At 48.6% G+C, this 13,527-nt stretch overlaps 1 protein-coding gene across 3 annotated transcripts in view; it reads right to left on the minus strand.

Annotated features, from left to right (window-relative positions):
* Nucleotides 1-13,527, minus strand: part of GPAT2 (glycerol-3-phosphate acyltransferase 2, mitochondrial) — a 462,570-nt gene that overhangs the window by 205,135 nt on the left and 243,908 nt on the right. For all 3 annotated transcript variants that reach the window (XM_029604447.1, XM_029604446.1, XM_029604448.1), the window contains exons 10-11: nt 3,466-3,666; nt 2,501-2,611 (exon numbers count right to left, since the gene is read on the minus strand). In XM_029604447.1, coding sequence (XP_029460307.1) covers nt 2,501-2,611; nt 3,466-3,666 — 312 coding nt within the window. The remainder of the gene's footprint in view (nt 1-2,500; nt 2,612-3,465; nt 3,667-13,527) is intronic.

The following is a 13,527-nucleotide window of genomic DNA, read 5'->3' on the forward strand; positions in this document are numbered from 1 at the left end:
TCGCTCAGTTAAGGGCCATAATTATCTGGCATAAAATGTACGACCAGCCGCTTTGGGTAAATCTTTAACAGGATATAGTGGGGCGTATGCCATTGCGGGCCATGCTTTGGCAGCCTAGGGACACCTGGCTGAGAGATGGTGAAATTGCCCCTACCACAAAGACGACTTTAAATACATGGGAGAAATGGAGGGTGCATTTTGTTGGCACTCGCAGTTATTTCTATAGTACCGCCCTTAACTATAATATAAAATTTGCAGCAGGACAAGCACTTTCACACTATCACTCATTGCTCAGTAGGGGAATTGCTCAATTTGAGCATGTCTAGGGCTCTCAGGGATTTCTCACCTTTCCAGAGCTTCGGGAGAAGTGGCAGTTACGTGAGCAAGATATATTCTTGTATTTGCAACTCCGACATTTTCTACTGTCAGAGAATGTGGGGGTTGAGCTTCAGAAGGGGAAAACAATACTGGAACATTGGTGTAATAAAGCAGTCAGTCTGGCATTATTTCTAATCTTTATGGCTTCCTGGGTAATGCTGTGAGGCTCCCGGCCCCGTATGAAAAGGCTTGGGAACGTGACTTGGGCAAACATATCTCACCAGAGACCTGGGAATTAATTTTTCAAAACACAAAACGCAGCTCGATTTCGGCCACATTAACAGAAAATGGGTATAAAGTATTAATGCGATGGTACTTGACGCCTGTTCGGATACAGAAGATTGTACCGTTTAGTGCCGATCGTTGGAAAAAGTGTGGGGGGACTGGCACTTACTTCCATATGTGGTGGACTTGTCGAAAGGTGAACATGTTTTGGGAAGACACCCAAAAATTGGTTGCAGGTATTCTAGGCTTAGAGGTTCCCCTAGCTCCTGAGCATGTTTTACTGAATGTGTCTCCACCAGTCCCTCACTATCAATGGTTACTCACACACCAAATCATCCTTGCAGCCAGGTGTGAGCTAGCTCTGTTTTGGAAGCGACGAGACCTCCCTACTAGGGAAGGGGTGGTAGCCCGACTTGACCATAACTGCTATCTTTATAAGCTAACTGCGATTAAAAATCATACTTTGCCTAAATATTATAGAATATGGGATCCTTATCTGACATGGAGGAATCAACTGTCATCGAGTCTATGTGCATGTATTTTATATGAGAGACGACTTGTTAATGTATAACCTGCTCGCTACAGTGGTCTAAGAATAAGACTGTATTATATATACTCCAGTTTATATATTTTTGATTGCAGTACTCTCAGTCGGGGGGGGGGGGGGGTTAATATTGCATTGATAACTTGTTGGTTGTCTAGTGTCTCACTGTTTATATATTTTACATGTGAAGACCAATAAAAATTGTCAATAAAAAAAAAAAAGATCCATAAACATATGCTGATGTCATGAGGAGAAAATGTCAGCCCGAGACAGCTGGGGAAGGAACCACTGATTTGCGGTACTGCAAGCAGCCTTTGTAATTCAGATTTGCTTTGATCCCTTTCCTCCTGCATAGAAAAAGACACATCCCGGTGAAACAAAAATAAACAGAGAAAACAAAATATTATGTTGCACTTATTTCCACCTTTCTCAAACAAGCAGCTCAGTCCTATACAGTTTACAATTCAATAATCAAACACAGTGTAATAGCCCCGAAAAACTGTTGGGAAAAACAGAGATAATCCCCTTCTAAGACTTTAAATGTTTAAAGATATAAGCATCTGGGATCACTAAGGTCCTTTGCTGGAAGAAGGGAACTTATCAAATACATAATAATAAAAAATTGCAAAAAACAACCAAGTGGTTTAGATATTCCACCATTTATAAGGTTACTCAACATTTAAATATATAGGGGCAGATTTTTAATACTTGAGCGAGCGCGTACTTTTGTTCGCGCAGCAGGCGCGAACAAAAGAACGCTGGATTTTATAAGATATGCGCGTAGCCGCGCATATCTTATAAAATCCGGGGTCGGCGCGCACAAGGGGGGTGCACATTTGTGCAACCTGCTCGCACCGAGCCCAGCGATTTCGGAGCGGCCTCGGAGGGAACTTTCCTTCGCCCTCCCTAACCCACCCCCCCGGCCCTATCTAAACCCCCCCCCCCTTACCTTTGTCGGCCGGCTGCCCCGCTCCGTGGTCCGGTCCCAGGGGCTGTTCCGGAGGCCGCAGCCACGCCCCAGAACGCCCCCGGGTCGAAACCATGCCCATGTCACCGCCCCTGAAACGCCGCGCCCCGCCATGCCCCCCGCCACGCCCCCGACAGGAAGCCCCAGGACTTATGCGCGTCCCGGGGCTTTATGCGAGCCAGCGGCCTATGCAAAATAGGCGCGCCGGCGCGCGCAGGGGTTTCAAAATCCGCCCCATAGTTTTTAGGCCTACTAAGCTCTCCCCAGAAATGACCTTAGTTATCTCAGATGCTTACATCTTTAAACATTCAGTAGCCTTATAAAGGAATTCTCTCTGCTTAACTTTGGCACACTCAAGGACAATTAATCAAAATACTGGGAATTACCTTCAGAGAAAACGGCTGTGCAAAGTCTATACGGATACATCCAAACTGCCGAAACAGCATCCGGACAGCAGCGAAAAGCACAGCCCAGAAACCAGCAGGGGTGGTGGTGCGCTGTCCAAGACATAGAATTCAAAGTCAACCTCACATACTGATGGAATAAATGGGGAGTTTTCCCACTTTGAGGACCAAAAGCCTCTCAATCCCAAGGACTGGCTGGATCCAGGAACCGGCACAACTGGATAGCACAGAAAGAGATGATTCAGAGGAACAGAACAGGGATACAGAGCTTTTCACCTTTAGGACTGGACATCTCACCTTGGGGCCGATGCAATATAAAGCGCGGAAAGTGGGCGCTGAAAAGTCAGCACCCGCTTTCCTAATGCGCTCGGCGTCAGTTTTCATTACTGGCAGATGGCCGGTTAATTATTTATTTTTTTTACTTAAGAAAAGCTATTAACGCCTGCTCCAGATAGGCGTTAATAGCTGATCGATAAATGTGCATCTCAGACGCACATTTATTTTTTTGCATGTGGAATGAATAATAGCCTCATTCACATGCATTTGCATGTGATGAGCGCTATTGCATTCACTCCACGTCCAACGCGGGTTAAATAGGCGCTAATCCCCCTATTGCATTAGGGGGTGGTTTAGCGCCTATTTAACTCGTGGAGTGCAAGTTATACAGTGCACTCGGCTGAGCGCACTGTATTGCATTGGCCTCCTTGTAAGAGACATGCAGGCTAGCACAGGGATAGCAAACTTGTCATTTCTGGGACAAGAAAAGGCTTGTGGAGCAGCATAGAGATACTAAGCTTATCACTTCTGAGCCATGATGGGGCTGTGGAGTATAACAAGCATACTCAGCCTACCATCTCTGGGACTGCTTTCACTGCACAATGCATGTCCATCTTATTAATTCTAGCCCCTCCCCTCAGACACTGCACTGTAACTGCATTTGTGCTTACCGTGCAGGGAAGGGCAGGAACAGAGTCGTATGAGAGCCCCACAGGTACTATCAGCACATCAGGAACAGCTCCAGATTGTAACGCATCGAGGACCAGCTCCAAGCATTGCCTGCTCTCAGACGAGAGGCCCCAGGATCCAGTGAATGGCTTCGTCAGGAAAATCAACAAGTGATGGCCTCCAACCAGAAGTTGTTCCACACACTATAAACCGAGCAGAGAGAATACAGATAAGACAGACAGATCGAGCAAAGATGACAGAGAACGCTGAGAGGACGAGAAAACAGAGAGAGAGTGAGAGAGATAAAGGAGCACAGACTAAGGTAGAGAATCATTTATTTTTTTATTTTATTTGAATGTTTGTAATATACCGAAGTTTGGTGTCATCCTTCACTCCGGTTTACAATTGTAACAACGATTTACATTAAAACATCAAGGAACTGATTAACATTAGGTAACAATGGAAAACATTAGAAAACATTGAGTGACATTGGAAACATTGAGTGACATTAGAAACATTGAGTGACATTGAGTCACAATGGGTAACACTGCGTAACCATTTAGGTTGATTGATGAATAAATATAAGTGAAAAATAATAAATAAATAATGATATATAATGTTTGGATTACTTACCTAGTAATCCCCTTTTCCTTAGTGTAGACAGATGGACTCAGTACGAATGGGTTAGTATCCGCGTGCTAGCAGTTGGAGACGGATCTGACGTCAGCACGGGGTATATAGCCCCACAGGAAGCGCAGCGATTCAGTAATCTTCCTTGCAAAAGCTGTTATGGATGTGTGTACTGACGCTCAGTGAAAAGTGAAAAAGTGAAAACAGGACCCCCCTAACCGATTGACAGTGGCTGGAGACCGCCAGCAGTCCCAACCGGAAGGCGCTGACACCTGGTCGAGTGTATGCCCGTATGTAAGACAAATGCCATGGCTTACCTGGAATCGGTGAAACCCATGTACACAGGCAGCTGGGCGGGATGCTGAGTCCATCTGTCTACACTAAGGAAAAGGGGATTACCAGGTAAGTAATCCAAACATTTCCTGGCGTGTAGCCAGATGGACTCAGTACGAATGGGATGTACAAAAGCTTTACTCCCCGCCGGGGCGGGAGGCTGCCTGAGGACCATGTAGTACCGCCCTTGCAAAAGCCGAGTCCTCCCTGGCCTGGACATCCAGACGGTAGAACCTGGAAAAGGTATGAAGGGAGGACCACGTCGCTGCTTTACAGATTTCTGTCGGCGACAGCATCCCGGATTCAGCCCAAGATGCTGCTTGCGCTCTGGTAGAATGAGCCTTAACCTGTAGAGGCGGAGCCTTCCCAGCCTCCACGTAGGCTGCTCTGACAACTTCTTTAATCCAGCGGGCAATGGTGGGCCGAGAGGCTGCGTCACCTTGCTTCTTCCCGCTGTGTAGGACGAACAGGTGGTCCGTCTTTCGCAGGTCTTGTGTCACGTCCAGATACCTGGGCAGCAATATGCCGATGTCGAGATGGCGTAATAAACGGCCTTCTTCAGATTTCTTCAAACCTACCGTGGTAGGCAAGGAGATAGTTTGGTTAAGATGAAACTGTGAAAACACTTTAGGGAGAAAGGAGGGAACCGTCCGAAGATGGATAGCTTCCGGAGTGATCCGTAGAAAGGGCTCACGGCAGGACAGTGCTTGTAGCTCAGAGATGCGTCGTGCGGAGCACACCGCCAGCAAGAACACCAACTTCAAGGTGAGAGACCGGAGAGATAAGCCCCAAAGGGGTCGGAAGGTGGATCCCGCGAGGAAATCCAAAACAAGATTAAGGTTCCATAAGGGCACAGGCCACTTTAGTGGCGGACGAATATGCTTGACCTCTTGCAGGAAACGAGAAACATCTGGATGCTTGGCGATGGTCTTGCCATCCCTCCTGGGACCATAGCAAGACAGTGCCGCAACCTGAACTTTGATGGAGCTGAGGGAGAGACCCTTCTGAAGCCCATCCTGCAGGAAATCCAACACGATAGGTATGGTGGAGGCATGTAGATTGGTGCCATGAGTGTCGCACCATGCTTCAAATACTCTCCAGATCCGGACGTAGGTGAGGGATGTGGAAAACTTGCGAGTTCGGAGGAGTGTATTAATCACGGGCCCCGAGTAACCTCTCTTCTTCAGGCTAGCCCTCTCAAGGGCCAGACCGTAAGAGAGAATTGAGCTGGATCCGCGTGGAGGATGGGACCTTGACGTAGAAGGTCCCGGAGAGGAGGCAGAGGAAGAGGGTCCCCTGCCAGTAGTCGTCTCATGTCCGCATACCAGGGTCTTCTGGGCCAGTCTGGTGCCACTAGAAGAACTAGGCCCCGGTGCGTCTGAATCCTGTGGATGATGGCGCCCAGCGGAGGCCACGGAGGAAACGCGTATAGTAGAGTCCCTGGAGGCCACGGCTGGACCAGGGCATCGATTCCGTGTGAGAACGGGTCGCGCCTGCGGCTGAAGTAACTGGGGACTTGAGCATTGGACCTGTCCGCCAGTAAATCCATGGCCGGAATCCCCCAGTGATCGACAATCATCTGGAAAGCTGCGGGGGACAGCTGCCACTCTCCTGGATTTAGGCGTTCCCTGCTGAGGAAGTCTGCTGTGGTATTGTCCTTCCCGGCAATGTGTACAGCGGAGACGTCCTGCAGATTCGCTTCTGCCCAAATCATCAGTGGGGCGATCTCCAGAGAGACTTGTCGGCTTCTGGTTCCGCCCTGCCGGTTGATGTAGGCCACCGTGGTGGCGTTGTCGGACATCACTCTGACGGCTCTGTGCTGCAGTCTGTGAGCGAATCGCAGGCATGCCAATCGGACCGCCCGGGCCTCCAGGCGATTGATGTTCCACGTGGACTCCTCTCTGTTCCACCACCCTTGCACGGTGAGTTCTTCGCAATGTGCTCCCCAGCCGCTCAGGCTGGCATCCGTGGTGAGCAAGGTCCACGTGGGCGAGGACATCTTCGACCCCCTGCTCAGGTGGTTGGACTGCAACCACCACCGCAGCTGGGTCCGAACGCTGGCCGGTAGAGGAAGGCGCGTGGAATAGTCCCGTCGACGGGGGCTCCAGCGAGAGAGCAGGGAATGTTGTAGAGGTCTCATATGGGCCCGCGCCCAAGGCACCACTTCCAGGGTGGAGGCCATGAGACCCAGAACCTGCAGATAATCCCAGGCTATGGGCCGACTGGCACCCATCAGATACTGGATACGCTGTCGAAGCTTCAACTGTCTCTTGGGCGTAAGACTGACCGTGTCCGCCCGAGTGTCGAACTGCACTCCCAGATACTCGATTGACTGGGAAGGCTGTAGGCAGCTCTTGCTGAGGTTGATTACCCAGCCCAAGCTTTCCAGAAGGGCGATCACTCTGCCGGTCGTCCGCAGGCTCTCCTCTCGAGATTTCGCCCTGATCAGCCAGTCTTCTAGGTAGGGATGGACCAGAATCCCTTCCCGCCTGAGTGCCGCTGCCACCACTACTACCACTTTGGTGAAAGTCCGTGGGGATGTGGCCAACCCGAAGGGTAGAGCCCGAAACTGGAAGTGGCGGCCCAGAACCTTGAAGCGCAGGTAGCGCTGATGATCCGGATGGATCGGAATATGAAGATATGTTTCTGACAGGTCTAATGCCGTGAGGAATTCTCCGGGCTGGACTGCGGCTTTGACAGAGCGCAGAGTTTCCATGCGAAACCTCGGTACTCGTAAGTAGCGATTGACTGACTTGAGGTCCAGCACAGGCCGAAAAGTGCCCCCTTTCTTGGGAACCATGAAATAAATGGAATAGTGTCCAGAAGTCACTTACCAGGCAGGTACTGGGAGGATGTCGTTCAAGGACAGGAGCCTCGCCAGGGTAGCTTCTAACGCTGCCGTCTTGTGCCGGGGACATGAAGATTCCACAAACCTGTCCGGAGGAAGATGATGAAAATCCAGAAAATATCCTTCCCGGATAACGGCGAGGACCCACTGGTCCGACGTAATCTCGACCCATCTGGGGTAGAAGAGGGTCAACCTGCCCCCTATGGCTTCGTTCCCCAGATGAATCGGCAAATTCTCATTGCGGGGCGCGACCGGGGCCCGAGCCCGGGCCAGCCCCCCGCTTGCGCTGCTTGGTCCGAAAGGACTGATTCCTGGCCGGAGGACGAGTCGCCTGATAGCGCCCCCTATACGGAACAAAGCGCTGGGAACTCCCGCCCCTGTAGGGCCGTGGAAAGGAGCGCTGTCCCCTCCTGGATCGATCTTCTGGAAGTCTAGGCACAGGAGAGGCACCCCAGGTAGTGGCTAGCTTATCAAGGTCACTGCCAAACAGAAACGAGCCCTGAAAGGGTAACCTGGTGAGACGAGACTTCGAAGGCGCATCAGCTGACCATGGCCGGATCCAGAGCTGCCTCCTGGCGGCTACGGAGGATGAAATCCCCTTAGCTGTAGTGCGAACCAAATCCGAGGCGGCATCGGTGAGGAAGGAAAGAGCGGACTCCATGTCAGCCGCTGGAGCGTTGTTCCTGACCTGAGACAAGCAGGCACGTGTCACCACCGTGCAGCAGGCCGCAATCCGCAAAGAAAGAGCTGCCACCTCAAAAGTTTGTTTCAGAATGGTGTCCATTCGTCTGTCATGGGGCTCCCTGAGGGCCGTCCCCCCTTCCACTGGAATAGTAGTGCGCTTGACCACAGCGCTAATTAAGGCGTCCACCTGAGGACATGCCAGCAGGTCCTGGAGAGCCGGTGCCAATGGGTACATGCCTTTCAGGGCCCGGCCCCCTTTGAAGGAAGCCGCTGGCGCCGCCCATTCCAAATCTATGAGTTGCTGAGCTGCCTGCAAGAAAGGAAAATGGCGAGCAGTAGGACGAAGACCTTCCAGCAGGGGGTTCTGTGCAGAAGGTACCGAAGCACTGGGACCAGTGATATCCAACTCCGCCAGACACTGAGTCACGAGGTCCGAGAGGTCCTCCTTAGGGAAGAACCGCCTCATGGTTCTATATGGCTCAATCCCCGGGGGGAGGTCCCCCTCATCCGGGAGGTCTGACTCGTCCGGCAAAACCTCCTGGTCCGATTGATCTGGACTGTTCAGAGGCGGGAGGTCCCACTCCCGATAAGGCCGTGAGGGTCCAGGCACAGGATCCCTAGGTGCTGCCACCGTAGCGGCGGCCGCAGCAGGCGCCGCAGACGCAGCCACCGCAGGAACCGCAGCAACAGCAGGAACCACCGGAGCAACAGGGACAGTAGGGCCGGGATGGGAAGCCGTCTGCATCTGGACGAAGGCATGAATCCCCTTAAAGAGATCCACCCAGGAAATGGAAGCAGCCTCGAATCGCCGGGGTACAAGCTTCCCCGGGATTCCCGAATGGTCAAGACTGCCCCCCAAATCCGGGGTAGCCCCAGGGGAACTGTCAAGAAACTGCGGCTGAGACTGGTCCTGGCTGGAGGGTCCCCCTGCCGCCTCACATTGGGCACAGAGTGAGTCTGGCGCAGTACTGCGTGTGGCCCTAAGGTGGCATGCAGAGCAGAGGCCAAGGGCTGAAATGCCTGAGACAAGCGGCTGCGCCGCTGAGGATGCGGCTGCGTGCTGATCCATACCAAATAGAACAAGCGCACAATAATATGCGGCAGCAATAGGCGCTTAATACAACAGGCGCACAATAGTAATAATATGCGGCAGCAATAGGCGCTTAATACAACAGGCGCACAATAGTAATAATATGCGGCAGCAATAGGCGCTGAATACACCAGGCGCACAATAGCAATAATATGCGGCAGCAATAGGCGCTTAATACCACAGGCGCACAATAGCAATAATATGCGGCAGCAATAGGCGCTTAATACAACAGGCGCACAATAGTAATAATATGCGGCAGCAATAGGCGCTGAATACAACAGGCGCACAAGAAGAAATGCGGCAGCAATAGGCGCGTAATACAACAGGCGCACAAGAAGAAATGCGGCAGCAATAGGCGCTTAATACAGCGAACGCACAATAATAATATGCGGCAGCAATAGGCGCCGAATACAACAGGCGCACAATAGTAAGAATATGCTTAATGGCATTCAATAGGCAATCAACACGTAAGCAGTGAGCAATATACGCTTAATGGCATTCAATAGGCAATCAGCACTTAAGCAGTTAGCAATATACGCTTAATGGCATTCAATAGGCAATCAGCACTTAAGCAGAGCAATATACGCTTAATGGTAGGCAATAGGCAATCAGCAGTAAGCCGTTTAGCAATATACGCTCTATGGCATGCAATTGGCTTTCAATACTATGCGGCAAATACTCACGGTGGCAGCCAATATGCGAAAACAATACCATATACGCATAAGGAGGAAGAAAGCCGCGCCTATTACGGGCGCGGAATACCTGAATTGGGCCACAAAATGGCGTCCTCCACGGCTTGCCACGCCGCCGATCCTCTAGGCTTCGGAGACCTGGGCGAAGAGACGTACGCCTTACCAGATCTTCGGCGCTCCCGGGCTGGAACTCAGGCGGTCTCCGGCTGCGGGGGAAAGGGCCAGTACCGTTCACCACCGCGATTGAGGAACAGCACCCGCTACCTCGTCCACGCCGGGACCGAGGGCCTCGAAGCTCCATCCGAGTCTTCCCCGGGGGGCTCTGCCCCTGCTGCGGTTCGGCCGGACCGAGGACTTTCACCTCCGGGGGACCACGGTAGTCACCCTGGGAAGCTCAACTGGGGGGAACGGACAGAACGTCCCCTGAGGAGCGCGGGGCGTAAGAGTCGAGGAGACAGGGAAAGAAGAAACTAGAACGAAAAGAAAAGAGAAAAAATTAAAGTAGTCTTGGAAAGCACGCTGAACAGCGTGCAGGCACTCCAAACTGCTTTGGAGACGGAAATTACTGAATCGCTGCGCTTCCTGTGGGGCTATATACCCCGTGCTGAAGTCAGATCCGTCTCCAACTGCTAGCACGCGGATACTAACCCATTCGTACTGAGTCCATCTGGCTACACGCCAGGAAATAGTAATATATAATAATCATTAACATTGAGTAACACTGAGGGTTGAGTGATAAGTCTGGCAGTATGTTATGAGATATTAGAGAGGTATGGTTGAGGTGTAGTGAGAGATATTAGGTGGCTGGTTGAGTAGTGGGGGATTATTGTCTTTACGGGTGTATTGACATCTTGATTGTAGGCTTGTTTGAAAAGCCATGTTTTGAGTAGCTTTTTGAATATTTTTGTGTTGCTTTGTAGTCAGACTGTCAGGTAGGGAGTTCCGGAGATGTGGTCCAGCTATTGAGAAAGCTCTTTTTCTTACTGTGGTAAGTTTGGTGGTTGTTACTGGTGGGATTTCAAGACGTGCTTTGTTTGAAGATCTGGTGTTGCGTTGGGTGTGGAGTTTTTGTATTAGTGTGTTAAGGCAGACAGTCATTGTTGTGAATTGCGTTGTGAATGATTGATAGTATTTTGAATTCAATTCTTTTATCTACAGGTAGCCAGTGTAGTTCTTTTAAGACAGGGGAAATGTGGTCTGTTTTTTTTATGACTGGTGAGGATTCGGGCAGTGGCGTTTTGTAGTATTTGTAGGGGACGTAAGGTTGTTTTGGGAAGTCCTATCATTTATTTATTTATTTATTTATTTATTGTTTTTGTTATACCGAGTTTCATGATAGGCATCACATCAACCCGGTTTACAAATAACAAGGAGTGTAAAGCATAACGTAACGTAAAAAACAATATTTTCAATAAGAACCTTGAACTTTAAATACAGTGAATCAGAAAAAGGGAGAGGGAAAGTTACAAAAAACAAGGAAAATAAACTTGGGATGAAAGGGGAGAAATTGAACAGCACAATATTTACATTTCAGCCTATTGATACATTAGAATAGCAAGTGAAAAAATAAGACTATGAAACGGTACATAGGTAATCAAATGAATAAATATGACAGTTGTGAATGGTAATAGTATGATAAATATTCAGCAGGAATTAGTGAGAGAGGGTTTGAGGTTGGTTGATTCGTGTTTACATTCCATTATTGCATACGAGTTAGTGCTAGTGAGAGGAGGTTTTATTCAAGGCTTGGAAATGCTTTTTTGAAAAGCCAAGTTTTTAGTCTTTTCCTAAATGTTAAAGAGCATGGCTCTTGTCTCAAATCAGGTGGGATCGAGTTCCAGAGAGCTGGACCTGCTGATGAGAAGGCTCTGAGACTCAAGGATTTATGTTGGTAGGTTTTGGCCTTTGGAATTTGGAGTGACTCTTTGTAGTGTTCCCTGATAGGCCTGGCGGAGGTGAATTTTTTAAGTGGTATTTGTAGGTCAAGTTGCGTGTGTTGGTTGATAGTTTTGTATATGATGTTAATGGTTTTGTACATGATTCTATAGTGGATCGGAAGCCAATGGAGGTTTTTGAGAATAGGTGAAATGTGGTCAATTTTCCTGGAATTTGTAAGGACTCTGGCTGCAGAGTTCTGAACCATTTGTAAAGGTTTGGTGTAAGAAGCTGGGAGGCCTAATAGTAATGAGTTGCAATAATCTAGTTTGGAAAAGATTATTGCTTGCAAGATTGTTCTGAAGTCCTGAGTGTGAAACAGCGGTTTTATTCTTTTCAGGATATGTAATTTGTAGAAGCAATCTTTGGTGGTTTGGTTAATGAATGTTTTGAGGTTGAGACGATTGTCTAGGATGGCTCCTAAGTCTCTTACGTGGGTTGTTTGAAGGAGTGTGGGTGGTTTAGGAAGTGTGTTATTGTTTTCCGGCGATATGAGCAGGAATTCTGTTTTCGAAGCATTGAGTACAAGGTTTAGACTGTTGAGGAGAAGTTTAATTTCTAATAGGCAACTGTCCCAGTATTCCATTGTTTTTGAGATTGATTCTTTTATAGGGATTTTTTATAGGGATTTTTATAGGGATTACGATCTATCATGAGCGAGTTGCAATAGTCGATGCTTGAAAATATCAAGTATTGCAGAATAAGAACATAAGAACATAAGAAATTGCCATGCTGGGTCAGACCAAGGGTCCATCAAGCCCAGCATCCTGTTTCCAACAGAGGCCAAAAACCAGGCCACAAGAACCTGGCAATTACCCAAACACTAAGAAGAACCCATGCTACTGATGCAATTAATAGCAGTGGCTATTTCCTAAGTATAATTGATTAATAGCCATTAATGGACTTCTCCTCCAAGAACCTATCCAAACCTTTTTTGAACCCAGCTACACTAAATGCACTAACTACCTTCTCTGGCAACAAATTCCAGAGCTTTATTGTGCGTTGAGTGAAAAAGTATTTTCTCCGATTAGTCTTAAATGTGTTACTTGCTAACTTCATGGAATGCCCCCTAGTCCTTCTATTATTCGAAAGTGTAAATAACCGAGTCACATCTACTCGTTCAAGACCTCTCATGATCTTAAAGACCTCTATCATATCCCCCCTCAGCTTTCTCTTCTCCAAGCTGAATAGCCCTAACCTCTTCAGCCTTTCCTCATAGGGGAGCTGTTCCATTCCCTTTATCATTTTGGTTGCCCTTCTCTGTACCTTCTTCATTGCAACTATATCTTTTTTGAGATACGGCGACCAGAACTGTACACAGTATTCAAGGTGCGGTCTCACCATGGAGCGATACAGAGGCATTATGACATTAATTGTTCTGAAATCGGGTTGTTTTAGTAGTGGTTTGAGGTGTTTGAGAATTGATAGCTTGTGGAAGCCTTCTTTTATTTTCATTGCAATGTGTTTTTTCAGGTTGAGTTCTGGGTCTATCCAAATTCCAAGATCTTTCACAATTTCTTTTAGTTTGATGAGGTTGTTGTCTATGATTATGGAAGGATTCTGTTGGTCTCCAGAGTTGTTTTTCTCAATTAGCATACGTTCAGTTTTGTCTGTATTTCATTTGATTTAGAAGGTTTTTAATTTAATTAATGAGCTTGGTTGAGAGTATCAGAGCATTCTCTATGGTGTTTGTTACTGGAATGATCATCTGTATGTCATCTGCGTACAGGAAGTAAGTTGACGTTGAGATTTGAAAAGTTGGCATTGAGGTAGTAGGTATATGTTGAATAGGATTGCCGATAGTGCGGATCCTTGAGGGACTCCGGTTTCTAGTGGGATGGATTCTAGTGGG

The sequence above is a fragment of the Rhinatrema bivittatum genome, chromosome 5 (genome assembly GCF_901001135.1).
Source record: "Rhinatrema bivittatum chromosome 5, aRhiBiv1.1, whole genome shotgun sequence".
NCBI lineage: Eukaryota > Metazoa > Chordata > Amphibia > Gymnophiona > Rhinatrematidae > Rhinatrema > Rhinatrema bivittatum.